The following is a 17,877-nucleotide window of genomic DNA, read 5'->3' on the forward strand; positions in this document are numbered from 1 at the left end:
GTGAAGGCAGAATGTTGGGATGCTTCAGAATTCACCCAAGCCCCCAGACACCCTGATGATGAGCCCTGAGAGTAGGTTCTTATTTAACGCCTGCTATAAGATGACTTGTGCTGCATAGTACAAGGATTTTATTTATTACTGTCTAACATAACTGGGTATTTTTACCATGAGTATGTGTGCAGGGCTGACGGGCGAGGGGGGAAGAAGCCGGTACAAATTAGCAGGGCCCGGCGGTCCTGAAGGGCGCCCACGGCCTGAGTCGGTGGGCCCTTGCGGAGGCGGGATTTTTTTTTCACCGGGGCCCAAGCCCACTCCCAGCGGCCCTGTATGTGTGCCTAATCCTTATTTGATACCTACTAAACTCTTGGCCTCAGAGACATCTTGTGTCAGTGAGTTGTCAACTCTCATTATTTTATCACAAATCTCATGATATCGGATGTGTTTCTTAACACTGCAATTGTTGGAATGAAGAGACTCAATTGTATTTTTTATGAAAGTAGCCTCTAACTGTCATGATTGAGAGAGAAAAAAAAGCATGAAAATGGGACACGAGCAAGCCCTAAAGGCTCAAAAACCAGAAGGCAAACACGGGCGGGGAGAAAGGCTCCTGATTTGTAAACCCCGAGGCCAGCCGCACTGCACCTGTTAATTACGGCGCACGAAGCAGCACTGCCCTTGATGGCTGCGCAGGGCGCCGCCTGTCCCCATGTGCTGGCGGGAACGCAGCTCCGGGGGCCCGCTACCCTACACCGTGACCCCCCCACCCCGTGCTCTCGCTCCCGAGCCCCTCCACTAGCCCGCAGCCCCAGCGCCCGCCGGCCCGGGCCCACCTGCCCCTGAGAGCAGGCGCTTCTCACCGCCACCCCCCGCAGGCCCTTACCCGCCCCCCACCGCCACGCACCTTCTTCCCTGCAGTAGGACATGGTGAGGGGAAGGGTGGGGTGGTCTCTCCGCAGCTCCGGCCCACGGCGACTGACTGACCCAGCCAGCGACCCGTCCGTCCCCACCAGCGGCAGCCGGCGGACCACACGGCGACCTCTCACCTCGCTCCCAGAAGGACCCCAAGCTGCCCTGCACCGCGCCTGATTGACAGCCGTATTCAAGACCCTGAGGGCTGGGAAGAGGGCGCCCTCTCACGGCCGTAGCTCCACGGAGGAGCAGTTAGGAAAGCGGAGGCCGCAGCAAAGACCAGGAGCTTTGCGGGCCACCCTTCTGCCTATCCCGGCGTGCTTTGCGTTTTGCCGCGCTTCTTACAGACCCAGGACTGCATTTCCCATCGTGCCCCGTGACAGCCAACTTCTGCCAGACCTCGGATTCGATTGCCCGAACGATGCATGGACTTCATTTCCCAGCATGCTTTTCGGCGACAAAACTTGAAACTACATTTCCCAGCATGCCAGACGCCAACTCTCAGTTTGGAGCCACATTTCCCAGCATGCCTTGCTCTAGGGCTTAGCTGTCGGGCTAAAGTTTTACATGCAACAGTGAGGCCCTGGGGTGGCAGCTTTCTCGCTGCGTTGGGCTCGGAGCCTGTGCGTCGGGGAGCGGGGCAGCGGACGCAGCTTGGGGCAGTGCGGGCTCGGGTGTCCGTCTCTGCTGCCTTAGCCCGGGCTTAAGCCGCGCGCGGCTGAGGCTGAAGATGTCCGGGCACGTAAGTGTGGGAGTCCGGGGGGGGGGGGAGAGCCTTTCTCTGTCCGGGAATAACTCCCCTTACCACCCCCGCTGCTGAATCGCCCCTGCCCGCTGGCTGCTCCTCCCTCCGGGACGCGGTGACACCTCGTAGTCTCCCCGCCCCTCTACCGTGTTGTGTTTTAACTGGACAGCTTCATGGTGCGGGAAACGTGTGTGTGGTTGTAAGAGGCAGTTTGCACGTAGGATATAAAAATTGTGTTCTAGCCAATGCTCAGATTGGAACAAAAAGTGATGGGATGGTCACTCCCTTCCTGAACATTTTCTAAAAAAAATCCCCAAACCTGCACATCTTTTTTAGCTACCTAAAGCAATTATAAAACTGTTTCTAGCTATTCCTCACCACCAATATAAATACCGAGTGCCTCCACGCCAATATTATCTTGCTTTTAATCTGAAGACAATAGAATATTTGTTTAGATCAAATCAGCTGTCTCCATTTATTGCCCAAGATGCTCCATAAGAGGGAGAGAGGTCTTTACTTTTGAAAAATACTGTCAGTTATTCCATAGTAATGTAAAATATTGTGTATTAGTCACAGCTCCACTTTTATATACTAGGGGTGCCAGGAATATATTTAACCTGCCAACACCCAAATATGTGCTACTGGCACAAAATGAGAAACCTAACAAAACATCTCAGGAAGCTTTAAAAATACACTGGACTATTATTGTGTAAATTACCTCTTTCAATAAACCTCAGTTTATTTACAGCTTTTCTGGTATAAATAACTAAAAGTACGAAAAGTGAGGTGAGACAAATGTTAAACTGGGACAAAGATCAGGTTTGCTCTAAATCAGATGTGCCTTTTAAACAAGGGACCCCCTGAGTGGCAAAGCAATTTATGCCTTAGCTAAGAAGTTATTTAGTGTTTGTTTTTCTTTACCAGTTCTCTGACACAAGCAGCAGGAAAGAAAATGTTAAAATCACAAGTGAGCCCAAGCCAGGATTTCTGGAGAGACTCAGTGACACTGCTGGAGGGATGCTAATTGGACTTGTGGCATTTTCTCTCTCTTTCTACCTTCTTTTTACCAATGAGGTAAGTGAAACACTATTGACCTTTGAATTTCTTTTCAAGTCCATGTTCACCTCTATGCCCAAAGTCCAGTGCTCTTCCAGACAAAGCTCTTCTTGCTAAAATATTTGTAATACTATGTTGCTGAACTGTTCAGATTGTCTCCAGGATTCATTAGTAATTTACACTTGAGAGAGGTGGCATGTATCTGGAGAGCCTGAATTGCACCCTGGTCCTGTAACATCCCCTAGAAAATGAGGGTGTTACAAGGGGATATGAGATGGGATGTAGAGCCATATACGGAGATTTTATCTAGAACTGAGTGTGGTGCGTAGAGATGGATCTTATCTTACTCAGTCATATTGTATTGGCAGTGGAGTCGATTGATTGGGAAGTGCGGAGAAAGGTGGGTCAACAGCACATGACAAGTGTGATTGGAAGAGTTTGCATGGACTTGCATGTGTGTGCTATGTGCTAGTGCACCTCATTTGTGTACATAATATCTGCTCTGTGCTGTACAGCTAAGAGACAGTTGTAGTGAGGAGGGAGCTGATGTGCTGCAGGAGAACAGAATAAATCACTATTGAATATGGAAATTGGAGGTTGTCTAGCTTGCTTGTTTCACCAGTCTCAGAAAATGGCTTACCATCAGCAAGCGGGGTGATCATTTTTATCCAGCCTGGTTTTCACTCTCTCATTGCTTCCTCATTCTCTTGATATATTGCAAGGCTAAATTTTCAGTTAGTTTAATTCTAATTACATGAAAGGAACTGAATACATCTAGCCAAACTGGGCAGATAAATTATCCTTAAGGTTATTTAGTGCATTATGTCAAACTGTCTATTTTAATTCATTCCTAGGATGATCTTGGGCCCTGATTCTACAAACATGCATGTTCTCAACTTTACTACCATGAGAAGTCCCATTGAAATCAACAGGATTACTCATGATAGTAAAGTTAAGTGCATGCATAAGAGTTTGCGGGATTGAGACCATAATTTGTTACCCTGAAGGTATTTATACTTAGAGCTGGTTGGAAATTTTGCAGTGGGAGCAGAATTTTGTGAAATTGTATTTCAGATTTTCATCTATAGTTTCTAACCATCACTATATAAATGAAGGAAGGGAACTGTTCACGGGTTTAGGAGATTGTAGGACAAGAACAATAATCTGAAAATAAAGCGAAGAAAAAATTTCTAGATAGTAAATCAGAACAATTGGACAGTGGAACAGACTCACAATGGTACCACCATTGCAGTTATTCAAAAACAACAGGTAAGGTAAAAGGGGAGCAGGAGTAATTTCAGGGTTTTAGCCTGCAACTTGTATGTGCCTGCAAAGTCCATCAAAGTCATTGTGAGTGTTACATGCATAAAGATTGCTGGATTGAGCTCTCATGCCAGTGTAAATCAAGAGCAGTTCTGTTTTCTTCGGTAGAACTACATGTGTGGATATTGGGTCTTTTTTGTTTTTTTTTAGGGTGCCACTTGTTATTGCTAGTCTGATTATCCCACAAACTCTTACTCATGGGAATAATCCCCGTGCACATGAGTAATGCCATTAACATCTGTGGGGTTAGCTTCACAAATAAGTACTACTCTCTTAAGTAAGTATCATACATAAGATTGTGACAGCTTGGAAGTGCAGATGTGTTCCTTGGTTACATGCATGGAGGCTGAACCTATTAGCGCTTCATGGAAGCTATGGCCCCAACTCCTACTAAACTAACAAAGTGACACTCTGTGACTCTACCTCAACATGTTCTTTTTTCTCTTTTAATTGACTACAGGGACGAGCTTTGAAGACAGCCACTTCCCTTGATGAGGGGCTTTCTCTTGTGGTCCCTCTTGACAATATTCACAGTGTGTCTCAGCAGAATGAGGGAAAACTAGTGCACTTGTCAGGTGCCCTTAGAACATCAAAGGTAAATAAACAATAGTTGGTTTGAAAATAATGCATAAACTAAAAGGAAGGAAAACTCTTTACTGCCAGATTAAACCCATGCTTGCTTGATATGAAATACTACTGTGGGCTGTAAACCTCCCATCTGAAAATGTTCCTCCCTATTCTTGTGCTGTGTGTTTGGGAGCCAGCTGTGCATTCCTGAAGACACAAAGTCCTGAGGATCTTTAGGCTGCAGAGGCTGTGCATCTTCTGGGTTAGTCTAGAGATAGTGATGTTGTTTGTGGTCAGCTCTTTTTGCAAGAGAGAATGTGATGGAATAGCGGCCAGCAGAAAAGAACAAAAGGTTCTTTTCAAATGGGTTCATGCATGATTTAATGCAGTGTTTCCCAAACTTGGGATGCCGCTTGTTTAGCAAAAGCCCCTGGTGGGCCGGGCCGGTTTGTTTACCTCTGTGACCGCGGGTCCAGCCTGGCCACGGTTTGCTGCTCCAGGCCAATGGGAGCTGCCCACACGGCTTCCAGCAGCTCCCATTGGCCTAGAGCAGCAAACCGTGGCCAGGCTGGACCCGCGGTCGCGGAGGTAAACAAATTGGCCCGGCCCACCAGGGGCTTTCCCTAAGCAAGAGGCGTCCCAAGTTTTGGGAAACACTGGTTTAATGGTTAGAAATGAGAATCAGGAATCCTGCCTCAATTTCCTTGCTGTGCCAGTGACTTGCTATCTTGGATTCTTCAGGTCAAATTCACCAGTAGTATAAGCAGATAGGGTGTAGTCCTCCCTGTTTTTTAAGGTTTTTACATCCTATCCGTCACTGAGATGTCTCTGTGGCTTCATGGAATTTCACATACTTTTGACTGATAAATGTGGTGTCTCATCCATAAAATGGAGATACTTACTTTCTTATCACGTGGTTTTGGGAAACTTAATTAATGTGTGTAAAATCTTTAAGATCCTCAGATGAAAGAAGCTACAGCATAGAAATTCAGAGAAATAACTGTTCCTGATGCATTGTTACACTTTTATTCCATCATCTGTCTTGCTGCATGTCACCAGGGCCTTTTTCTTTTAATTTTTATTTCAGAGTGTTTTTGAAGGAAAAATTTTACATGGCATCCCCTTTACTTTTTCATCACAATAAAGTGAGCTCTCCCCAAGATAAATTCACAAGTATCTGCTCTGCTGGAATCAATAATGAAAAGGTGCAGTTTGAAGTTGTCTGAGATACAGCCTTTTTGACTGACTTGTATTTTATTTATATCCTATAGCCTTTGTTTGATCCCAGCTATGGGCTCTCCATCCAGGCTGTCAAACTGAAACGTCAGGTGGAAATGTATCAGTGGGTAGAATATGAAGACTCCAAGTAAGTCATTAGGCTCATTATTTTGACTTCTTACTAGAATCCAATCACAATGTAAGGAAAAGGCACTGGCTAATTAACTCTTTTTTTTGTAAAGTGATGGCCCTAGAGCCCTTGAGTTTTCACAATTTCATTTAATTTTGGTTTAGTGATTATGGCCCCAATACTGTAATGAGCTCTGTGCGGGTGGATCCAATTGCAGGAGAATCCCAAAAACCTCCAGCAGTGTACTATATCAGACCTCTTGAAATCTAAGCTACAACTGTGGCTTTTACCTTCTATTTTCTGATATTCCTTAGGCTCCTCCATATCGGGCTCCCCACCACTAATCTAGTAGACACCTCCCTTCTAGTTAGCTATATGAGAAAGGCAAGGTGTGTGCCACTTCATGATACCTGTCTGCAGGATCCCCCCTGACCTTGCTGTTCAGAATCCATTATTTAGGGAAACGTTCACTTCATTCTAAAAATAAGTTTTTTGGCTTGTGTTTGGTTTCCCATTGGCTTCCTTAAGTTTCACTTGTGCGGTGGGCCCTGTCCTGACCTTCATGCTGTGTGTGTTTTCTTCTGCAGAGAATATGAGGAGAATGGCGAAATTAAGAAAGAAACAAGATATTCGTATAGTAAGTTTATCAATGCACAGTACAAAAGTGCTTCTCCCCCTTTGAATCAAAATGTGGTTTGCATGCTGATTTAAAAATAAGTCCTATAGTTCCCTACTAGGAAGAGAGGAAAGGGGTTTGGAGGAACAGGGAAAGATTCATTCCATGCTCCCTTAGCAAATGGCAGAGACTTTGTTCCATGAGGTAACTGAGACGAGGAACAAACTGGGACGCTGTTCATGAATAACCTAGAAATCCCAAAATGTCTACAAGCTTGGATAGTCAGAGCGGGTGACTGGGAGGAATGGCATGTGTACTTCATACTGTATATGTAATGTATTGAGAGACTGCTCAGGCAGTGGTGTCAGCCAGTGGAAACGCCCAGTATCTTGAGTGCCTCCGCCTTTTGACAAGCATTTGGCAAAAACTATAATGCACATCTGGCAGAAGCAGTAGAGAGGATTATTTTCCTCTTATTCTGAGCTACCCGATGGCAGAAAACAAATCCTCTGAGGCATCACATCTCAGGAGATTAATCTCTGAGCCTCATTTGTCCCTGATTCAAGCACATGGGCATGTAATGTGGGTATGTAACAATCCATGTACATGATTATAAAAAAATACCATCAGCCTGTTGGAATATAGAGCCCCTGATACGGCGTTACATCAGGACCAGAACTGTGGCTGTCAGCTAAAGGAGCTGCCCCACATCAGAAGGGAACTAATATAGACTGGACTGGTGTGTTCCATCCAATAGTTGCCAGTAGGTCATGCATGAGAGCATTCCATGCAAGCACCCCCACTTCACCCTTTAATGTGGATCCCTTGCTTTGTCTTTGTCCCTGCATGGAAACATGGAGCTTTCCTTATTTAGCAGATGAGCTGCACAAAGAAGAGGGAAGAGATTATAATGCTGCAGGAGTAAGAAGGAAACTGCCAGAGCCATTACTGAGAATCTCAAGAAGCTGCTTTATGTTTCTTTGTGGTGAAGACAGTAGCACAACTTTGTGTCCTACTGGGGCTTCTTCCCCTCTCTGTCTGCTGTATCACCACACTGAATCAGCTTGTTCCAGCAGAACAGTTATCCCTTTCTCAGCCAGCCAGAAATCATCCAGTGATGGGAACTGGGGTGGAATCCTGGATCCACTAAACTCAGTGTCAAAACTCCCATTGACTTTAGTGGAGCCAGGATTTCACACCGAGTAGACTTTCCCTAAATCCTTCCATTCCTTTAGAAATACGTCGTGAGACACTGGTGTATATATAGGGTACCTTTTTAAATATACATCTTGGTGTAAAGAATGTTACTGCAGGTATAAGGCACCGTGTCTAAAATTTGTCGTCTCCTTCTCTGGCATTTAAGCAGAACATTCTTGATTTTAGTGTTTTTAATTCTTCTCTTCCCAACTTCTATCCCATTTTCCTTAGACACTGAATGGAAATCAGAAGTTGTGAACAGCAGAAACTTTGATCGAGAGATTGGCCATAAAAACCCCAGGTAATTCTGACTTCTGTAATATAATATTTTGAATTTGATACACATGCTAACTGACTAATCATTACAGCACTCTCTGAGGTAGGTGAGAATTATTGCTATTTTATAGGTGGGGAAACTGAGGTACAGACACAGTAGGGTACCACAGTGAATCAACAGTGGAGCCAAGATGAAGTTATTTATATTATAGCTAATAATTAATAGGCAGGGGGTCTTCCTGACTTCCAACTGTATTTTTGTGCCTCTAGGGTGTGCTGCCACCAAGTATGAAAACTAGAAAGGATTCCTTTCTGACTTTCATAATCCACCAGTGAAGCATGGAACTATTAAAAATACAAAAATAGAATGACATCCCATGTGATTGTCATGCCAGATGCAATAGTGCACGCAGCTTTTGACAGCGCATATGCAAAATCACAGATTTGTTTGTGTCAGTCACTCAAGGCATAATTTATTTTTAATTACTCCTTGCTGCCAAATTTTGACTTATTGAATTATTATCTTTTGAGTTATTCTTGGAAGATCCTTGGGGCAGGGATCTTCTTTTTGTCCTGTGTTTGTACAGTGCCTACCACAGTGGGGTTCTGATTCACAAGCTCCTAAGAACTATGGTAAAACAAATAATATTCCATACAGTTTCTTATACCACTCTCAACATGGTAGTATTTGAGCATTTTCCAGTGGTGTGATGTGGCAAAGAATGTTTATATGGATAGGTGGGAAAATGGGCATTTGGGGTTTTGCAAAATCTCTGCATCTTTGCTTTGGAGATTTGGACTTTCACAAATGTCCCATAAACTGAAGCATTTTTATGCAAGTGGAATTTTGTTTCCAATATATTCAATGTATTTTAAAAAAACTGACACCGTGAGCAATGCAAACAACTTAGAGCTGGTCAAAAAACATGGCAGGGTGGAGGGACTGTTATGTGTCAGTTTTCCTTTATTTTTTTCTTGACATTTTCCAACCAGATATATCATTAAGATTATTATTTGAAAGCAAATCACATTCTGCTTGTAGGGCTGCCATAGGAATAACAATAAAATATGTAGCAGCACAGAGTCAAATGGTGCAAGCCATAAAAGCTGTGAATGCCATTGTAAATGAGTTACGTGCCTGACTCAAATCCACTGATTTGAACACTAAAATTTACAGTTCATGCCTTTCTAATGGGAACCTATGTCTTTCAAGTTGGTTTTAAATGTGTCAAAGTGCCTTATCCCCTCATTAGCTATTACAAGTGTAAGAGAGACTCAAATTCTAAGAAACAGTTTGTAGGAAAAAGATACGGTCTTTGAATTTATTCTTTCTTTTATAAGGTGCTCTCTCTATATGTATCTTGGGCTTTGAGCCTTCAAACACTTACACGTGTGTGTTTGTTTTACTACCACGAGTTATCAATGGACCTGTTTATGGTAGTAAAGTTAAGCACATGTGTAAGTGCTTCCAGAACTACTGAGACTTCAGCTACTCCTATGTCTTGATCATGGTTTTTAAGTACCAACTTGGGGAGAAGATTTCTGATAGATGGCTTTTTAATTTATTAGACACAAAGGCATAGCACGATCCAGTGGCTGGAAGCTAAAGCTAGACAAAGTCAGACTTAAAAATAAGATTCATTTTTTAAATCATAATGGTAATTAACCCTTGGACCAAGTTACTTAGGGATGTGATGGATTCTTCATTATGTGAAGTCTTAAATGGCTTTTTAAAAGAGATGCTCTAGCTCAACTAGAAGTTATGGACTAGGTGTGAAAAATCACCTGTTAATTCTCTGACCTGTGTTATGCAGGAATGAGACCAGATGATCATAATTGCCCCTTCTGAGGTTAGTAACTACTAATGGTCCTATTACTGTAGTATCTGAGCACCTAACAATCTTCTAACATATTTATCTTTACATCATGGCAGTTATTTAATTCTCAAGGACACTCTTACACTCACAGGTCTTTGTCTCTCTGTCCTATCAGTATGTGTACAGTATTTTGTGCTTCTGGGTATTCTATATTGTTGGTCAACTGTGCTCATAATACTCGAATTTATACAGAGGTTATTTCTTTCCCCAAGTGCCATGGCTGTGGAATCTTTCACTGCAATTGCTCCTGATGTCCAGGTGGGCAGTTTCTTTCTTTCAAAAGGTAAGGGATGTTTTTAATAAATACTCACTGGGTCAAGTTCATCTCTGGTGTAACACTATTAAGCTCACTGGAGTTGCACTGTGGATGACTTTTGGTTCATTACCCTTTGGGATGGCAGACTTTTAAATGGCTGTCTAGGGCTAACGAAATGGATCCTGAAGTCAATGTGCCACCTGAGACCTACATTTGGCTCTTTATTCTGCTCAGGTCTTACTGAGAAAATTGACAATTTTAAGCAGATGAGCCTGTCGAAATTGGAGGATCCGCATGCTGACATTACTCGAAGAGGAGACTACTTTTATCACAGCGAGAATCCTGAGCGTCCAGAAGTAAGATGAAGGGGCTTTGCAAAGGCCATCAAGGCAACAACTAAAATCTATTCATTGAAGAAAAAGTAGGGTTTTATCCTGCAAGCTGCACACCACTCTCATCTCCCATTGAAATCAATGGAAGTCATAGTGCTGAGCAGCTTGCCAGCTTAGCTCTGACTGCAGAGTGAAGAGTGATTAATTTCTGTATATCAAAGGAGCGTCTGATCCTGCCCTCCTTTCTCTTCTTGAGTGTCTTCTTCCTGCATGTTAGACTGACAGGCTAAGAAGATGCTTTTAAATTGAAAGAAACAGGAGCAGGGCTACTGCTGTTCTCACATAGGTGAGTTTCATCGGTGTCTGTCTGAGTTAGGTCTGCTCAGTGCAAGTGAACTGAGCGCAGTAATGAGTGAGCCAGGTCACTGCTGGCTGGCACTGCCCGCCTGCGGCTGAGGAGAGCTAGCTGTAACACTGTTTGGGACTCCTTCCTTTCAGCTCCTAAATCAGACAGAGGGGAAAGTGGCATAAAGCTTGCTCTCCTTTGGGACTGGAGCTGTGCTGTCTCTGCAGGCTTCCCCTTCTGCCAACTCAGCCTGGAAAAATCACAACCCAAGAATCCTACCTGGCTGTGCCACATGCTGGTGCAAAGCTTTATGGCACATCATCCTCCCATGACATTCCTGTGCAGAGAGGCTTTGCTGGGAATCTTTTGTTGAAGTAAATCTTCATTAACTTACGATGATTTCCCTATTTTCAGGTAGGAGACCTTCGTGTTTCATTCTTCTATGCGGGTCTGAGCGGAGACAAGTCCCACCGTGGCCCAGCAGATGTGGTAAATCTTCAGATTCTCCAGTAATTTTCTCCTTAAGGCCCCAGTGCTGTAATAAGTAAAGCTCTTTGATTGGTTCTTCTGCCTCTTGTAAGGTGACCGTGATTGCTCGTCAGCAAGGGGACCAGTTGATTTCGTACCAAACCAAGACTGGAGACATTCTGCAGATTCTTTATCCTGGCGATCTCTCTGCTGAGGTGAGTTATCCCGCAGCATGAGTAAACTATTGGAGACAGTGAGCACTGAAACTGGAGGAGGTAGCAAGAAGCAGGGAATGGGAGAGTGAGTTTCCTCCCTCTTCACGTTCCATTTGCAGGGGAAAGATCGGGTGGTAAATTACCAGTCTGCTACTGGACAGGAGAAATCTGGTCTGAGTATTCCCTTTTCCTGCCTCTAATCTTACTGCTGGAGGGCAAGAAAGTTGTGAGCCCATGTCCACCTCCCTCATCCTCCCCACCCTGGTCTTTGTGTATGCCTAACCTTTGCTCTGTGTACTCTTACCCTATTAGCAGCAGCCAGTTTGACTGTTTCATTCTTGCTCATTAAATAGTGATTTGTGGCTAAAGTTACCACACAAAATAACTTCCTTCTGCTACTGCTTACTTCTGCTGTAAATGAGAGAGTGACTGTGGGTACAGTAATGTCTGTTAATGGACCTAAGATATTACCTCCTCCATCTTGCCTCTCTCATGTCCTGAGACCAACTCAGCTACGACAGCTCTGTTGTAAATTCCTTGCCCCCACCCCATTGTTTGCCATCTGTTTGTTTCATGATCACCCACATACTTTCTAAAGGTGGTATTTTAAAAAGTTAGTTCTTCAATAAAGCCTGTAATTCCACCCCCACACCTTCCAAAATCCTTCCCTTTTAAGGGACCTAGACATTAAATACAATTATTGTTAATAAAGTTGGGTAGGCAACTAACTCGGTTCCAGTAAACCCTGCATGTTCCAGCAGTTCGGTGATTCACTTGGCAGACTGGCTTCCATTAGTGATTGTTTTGTGCCATGCTGCAAAGATCCTTGATGCCAAGTATTTGAGTTCCCATAAGCAGGTGAACTGGCTCTTGCATCAGGTTGATCTGGAAAGAGATAAGAAATAGTAACAGCTTTCATTGTAAGATGTGAACCTTAATACATTTTAACTTCAGCAGAAACTGAGACACCACCGATGTCGAAATTGGTCCAAACAGAATACAAGTAGTTTCCAGGAGGTGTCTTACTACTATAAAATCTTTATAAGCAGTTGCAGAGCATCTCAAAGCACCTGTGAACTTAATTCATGAATGTAGTACATGTCGTTCTGAAAATCTCCTTTACTAAAACTGTTTGCTAGGCAGTGTCTTGTTTTTGAAACATGCCCACGTTTCTAGTCAGCAAAACACACGCATCTCTTCTGAATAAAAACAACAATAATTAATATGCAGCTTTTACAATTTTCTCTGGTCCCAATGGAGGTTGCTGATTTTAGTGCATGTGTTTGAATAAGGAGAGAGAGAAGGCAGCAATCTTTACAGAGGTGTAAACACACTAGTTTTTGATTAAATGGTCATCTGATTCTTTCTTGATAGGGAAATGGATGCTCCTTATTTGAGTTCATCAGCAACAACAGTTGTGCACTTTTCAGGTGTGTCCTTCCTCACCTTTAGTCATAAGGTGTGACAGAAAATGTTGTGGACCAAGTTAGAACTCCACAAAGATGCACTTGGCCCTGCCCTTTGACCACTGCTGTAACATGTTGGGCTGCTGTTGAGGGAGGAAAAAAGCCACATTTTAGCCACCAAAATAGTATTGCAAATGGCCCTGTATCTCTTGGGAAGCATTAATATTTCCAAGCATGATCAGCTGTGATGTATTTATTCATAAGGTTCGGGAAGCAGCAGGATTTGAGGCTTGAAGGAACCCAGAAATGAGCAATGTATAACAGTGTTTGAGTTTCAGGAGGTGTTTCAAAAAGAGCATGAAAGTAACACCATGAAGACATGGGCTCTCCGTGCAGCTGGCTGGCTGGCGATGTTTGTAGGCATCAACCTTATGACCAGAATCCTTTACACTTTGGGTAAGTCTGTTACTAGAAAAAGAGCTCGGTTTAGAGGTGGGACCTGACTGAAAACACTGGATCCTAATGATAAAATGACCAACACACAAAAATGAATTTTTTGTGGGGAGAATTTGAATCGGAATCTGAACTTTGCTATTGGCCTCTCAGTCAGTAAAGATCAGAACCAAAATCTGAGATCGAAACATCTGCTTTGTGGGTGTATGAAATCTGGATCAGAACTTTGAGACTTGAACCCATGTAATTTAAAATGTGGATTAGGTCACAATTCATGGTCATGTCTCACAGTCTAGTCCCCAGCGGATGCTTACCCTGTGCTTACCAAAGTCAGAGACTGATAACACAAGCTGAGCAGGTTCTTTAAAGACTTTCCCCATGCATCTCTATCAGACCTGCTGTTGATTCCAAATATAGAACTGCTGTGTCTGAAATCTGAATTGTTGTGGTGGTTTGTATTGCAATAATGCCTAGAGTCCCAGGCCAGCACTGTGCTAGCTGCTGTACAAACACACAACAAAAAGATGGTCCTTGAATTATTTGTATTTTAGTTTAAGGCAAATGTTACAAGAAGAAACTTGGCAAAAGAGTGGTTTTTACATTAAACTTGCATAAATTGAATTCCAGAGCTACCTCTTGTTCTGAAATAGCATCTGTCCCATATTTTGAGAGAAACATTCTTGGTTCTTGAGACTCTTCAGGGAAGTTTTATGCAATTTCCTGTTCTCAGTGAAATGTGACCAGTTATACCTAGTCTTTCCTCTTGTGACTTTCACACACATCTATCCCATGTATTTTAAATGTAAGTAGAAGGATGGCCTTGTAGCTATGGGACAGGCTCGGCCATTAGGAGGCTTTGGATTCTATTCCCAGCTCTGCCATACAATTACTGTTGTATCTTGTAACTACTTTGCCTGACATTCCCCTTCTCTTCAGATAGAGAGAGACCCTTAACTGCCTCCCAGAGATGTTGAGGCTTTCTTTGTCAGTGTTTGTAAAGTGATCTGAGATCCTCTGACTGAAAGGACTGTGGAAAGACCTTATCCATTGTTCATTGAAGTGGATGGAAGTCTTTCCGTTGATTTCACTGGCAGCTGGATGGGGACTCTAACCACAAATTTTTAGCAATATTAAATCTTACAGTTGTTCACATTGTCAAATGTTTCATTTTATGTTTAATTTTTCTTTCTAACCACAGTGGATTGGTTTCCTGTTGTTCGAGATCTGGTTAATATTGGACTTAAAGCTTTTGCTTTTTGTATAGCCACCTCACTCTCCCTGCTAACTATTTCTGTGGGATGGCTCTTCTACCGCCCACTATGGGCTCTACTGATTGGGTTGCTGTCTGCTATTCCTATTGTGATTGCAAAATCCCGGGTTCCGCCAAAGAAGCATCAATGAAGATGGAAGAATTCCGTTTTTTTCCCTTGTACTTGGACCTGTTTTTTTAATCCTTTGAAGCCCAGTGCATTTATCATGTTTCAAGCTATTACGACATGCTTAAGGCACATTACAGTTCAGAATCTTGACTCCCTGCACCAGAGAGTCCAGTAGGAGACCGAGATGCAATTTTTTTATGCTTATTATACATCCATGGGAAAATGTAACTGTAGAAGCTGCACTTTGAAGTGGGTGATATTCTGTGTATTTAGAGGAGGAAGCAGCATTTGTTACTTAACTATTTTGCCAATCCTTACTTATTAAAAGAACAATGGTGTGTGCTGTTTACAGGGGAATATGGACAGATTTAATTAAGCAATCCATGATATGCAATCTCTAGCAGATCTTGTGTGCCTGCCTGTCATTTAACTATTCCCTCTATTTTCTTATGTACAGACAAATATACTTATGTGACAATGTTTTGAAATGCATGTTTATAGACAAAATGCTGCTTGCACCTGAGTGAAAGCTGTGTTATGCATTTAATTTGTTTTCAGTAGTTAGAAAGCCAGGTATAATGTGTAAGGTTTTCAAAAGTAATAAGTGATTTTGGCTGCTCAACTTGTTACCTTTTAAAGGGGCCTGACTTTCAGAAAGGGATGAGTCATCACCTACTCAGAATCAGAACCCTGGAAGCTGTCTCATTTGGGCACCCAAAGTTGCTAGCATGTCTACTTTTGTTTTGTAAAACTTTAAAACTGATTTCAAATTTCACCTGCTTAAAGGGATAGTCTAAAGTCAAAATTATAATTTGAAACTAAGAACTGATGTAACCTGTAAAACTAGTGTAAATTCTTGTTTTCCCATTTATTTCACTTCATTTGGCTAATGAAAGATGCATGAGAAACAAACAGTACTTGTATAAGATGTATTGTTTGGATTTAAACACTTTCCTGCAGGGTTTACAACTGCCTCATACTTAAACACCTTAATTGAAATTAAAAAAATTAGTTAATATTTTGTAAATGTTAGTAACCTAAATGTTAGGGTTTGTCATATTGGGGCCGGGGGGGTGCAGTGGAAGCAACTCCACATCTAACCTCTCATTGATTCATGTTGGCATTTTTCTGCCAACACCAGTATTTGTGTTTTTAGAACCCTTTCTGTATTTTAAAAAGTGTATTTGCTTCTAACAACTTAGGGCTGTTTTTCGGCCTGTCTTTTCCTGTGCTTCCACTTTTGTAAGCACAACTGTTGTTTAAGAATACTTAATTCCATGCACAAAGCAGGACCGTGGCAGCTCGCTGACCTCAACCTTGGTTTTCAAAAGCTTCCTTCCCCTTGCTACAATATTTTACTTGAATATATCTAATGAAGAAGGGGATTTTGCTTGCTTGGGATCTTTAAGTTAAACAGGAGAAACTACACCAAAGCTGAGGAATGTGGAAGGTATAGTCCTTAAATCCACTTAACACATACAGTCAACATATTTAAGGAATCAGGCCATGTGATTTTAAAATCAATTACTTAGGTACTAGGTTTATTAGCATTAGTAACTTATTTAACAGCCCAAGGACTATTCAAAAGTTGGCTACAAGATGAGAATTCAAGGCTTGGTGATGGGGCAATTTTTGAAAGTTTTTTTTTGCACAAAACTATTAAGTAGAATGGCTTGTAAAGTAGAACTTTGGGCAGTTGCTTCTTGAATGAACAATCAGTGTTAAGTGGTGCCCTTTTATTCCTGTTGGTATCCAGCCAATATTGGTTCAGTTTCAAGTCTCTAGGGCCCTATTCTGCCCCTAATGAAGTCAGTTGGAACAGGCTCCTAGGCAGGTTGCCTGGATATACAAATAGTCTATTAATAAACTTATGCAGTGTGTGTTTGTCTGCTACTTAATCATTGCAGTATATCTTCTAGTACCTCAAATTGTGTTTTCCTTTTGGGGAACAACATATTGAACCTGTACTTTCAAAACTTAAACCCCAACCAGCATTCAGCTACTGTACAATGGAGACTCTTGAAATAGTTTTCTGTGGAAGTGCTGAACTTTTGTATGTTTTATTAAAAAAAAGTTTCTCAGATGGTTAAGTGTGTGTTCGGGTTTTGTAACTGGGCTTTGATGCTAAAGATGCTGTAACCACAGCTGGTCTGAACTCTTCTGGAGACTGTTAAATACAGTGAGACATACAGCTTGTAGACAAACAAGCCCATTGCTAAAACTACACTAAAGAAAAAGGCAACTGTTTAATTGTAGATTTGCATTCAAATTTTTCACTATCAGGAGGCATGTTCATATTACCTGAATTACTAGTATCCATGGTAAGATACTTTATCTATACTAGCGGTAGCATGGTGGAGTAGTTTAAGAGCACCAGAACTTGGAGACAGGGTCTGTTTCCTAGTTTGCCACAGACTTGCTGTGAGGCCTTGAGCAAGTTGCTTAAACCTTGGCATACATTTCCTTATTTAACTGCAGCAACATTCCTACCTCCACCACAACTCTTTGAAAGGCATTATACAATGGAACTAGAACTATGGTAATGGTTCTAGTTCCATTAGACTAAATATTTAAAGGGCTTTGGCTTCATTCTACAATCAGAACAATTTTAAGTATGGATCCCTAATAGCTTACTTTGTACACATAAATAACGAAGCAAAACTCCACGTAAGAGGAGGTGCATTTTCTTTTTAAGCAACGTAGCCAGAATTGCACATATACAACCAAGGTTTTTACAGTAACAACTACAGCAATAAAATTTCTTATGCTGGTTGTACAGGATAGAAACCTCCACCAGTGACAGTCCAAAATTCAATCTACATGAAGCTCTGTTAGATCTAGGATATTGGTTGACCATGCAATGGATTCCAGAGTCATCTTCCATTTATGCCTAGTTGTCACTCCATTTCAGGCCTATTTAAATCAATGGAAAGACTCCCAAATTTCAATGAGAGCTGGATTCTGCCCCTGACACTGAAAATGTCCTTTGCACAGGAGGACCCAGACCCTGAAGGGACCTCTGGTAATTACTGCAGTATTGTCAAATCTTGCAATATGTAGAGTTTTTCTTGAAGCCTCATCTGCAGTCAAGTCACTACCTGAGAATCT

At 42.3% G+C, this 17,877-nt stretch overlaps 2 protein-coding genes across 3 annotated transcripts in view; one reads left to right on the forward strand and one right to left on the reverse strand.

Annotated features, from left to right (window-relative positions):
* CHCHD4 (coiled-coil-helix-coiled-coil-helix domain containing 4) overlaps positions 1-17,877 on the reverse strand; it is a 352,177-nt gene that overhangs the window by 18,394 nt on the left and 315,906 nt on the right. The window contains exon 2 of one of the 2 annotated variants that reach the window (XM_075073205.1): positions 902-956. In XM_075073205.1, coding sequence (XP_074929306.1) covers positions 902-923 — 22 coding nt within the window. In that variant the 5' untranslated portion in view covers positions 924-956. Of the gene's footprint in view, positions 1-901; positions 1,193-17,877 lie in introns of those variants that run through there. The other variant, XM_032784310.2, reaches the window with a different exon arrangement.
* TMEM43 (transmembrane protein 43) lies at positions 1,418-16,852 on the forward strand. The gene is made up of 12 exons (XM_032784309.2): positions 1,418-1,651; positions 2,579-2,728; positions 4,494-4,628; positions 5,872-5,966; positions 6,536-6,585; positions 7,993-8,062; positions 10,127-10,197; positions 10,405-10,526; positions 11,263-11,337; positions 11,430-11,531; positions 13,276-13,393; positions 14,589-16,852. The coding sequence occupies exons 1-12, from the start codon at positions 1,640-1,642 to the stop codon at positions 14,789-14,791; spliced, it is 1,203 nt and encodes a 400-aa protein (XP_032640200.1). The 5' UTR covers positions 1,418-1,639; the 3' UTR covers positions 14,792-16,852.

This window comes from Chelonoidis abingdonii, chromosome 17 (assembly GCF_003597395.2).
Source record: "Chelonoidis abingdonii isolate Lonesome George chromosome 17, CheloAbing_2.0, whole genome shotgun sequence".
Classification (NCBI taxonomy): Eukaryota; Metazoa; Chordata; order Testudines; family Testudinidae; genus Chelonoidis; species Chelonoidis abingdonii.

What these genes read in the sequence shown, in the direction of transcription:
- TMEM43 (XM_032784309.2), top strand. An exon ending in ATTGGCCATAAAAACCCCAG is followed by an intron (nt 8,063 to 10,126) that starts GTAATTCTGACT and finishes TCTTTCCCCAAG; the next exon opens with TGCCATGGCTGTGGAATCTT. An exon ending in CTGGCGATCTCTCTGCTGAG is followed by an intron (nt 11,532 to 13,275) that starts GTGAGTTATCCC and finishes TTTGAGTTTCAG; the next exon opens with GAGGTGTTTCAAAAAGAGCA.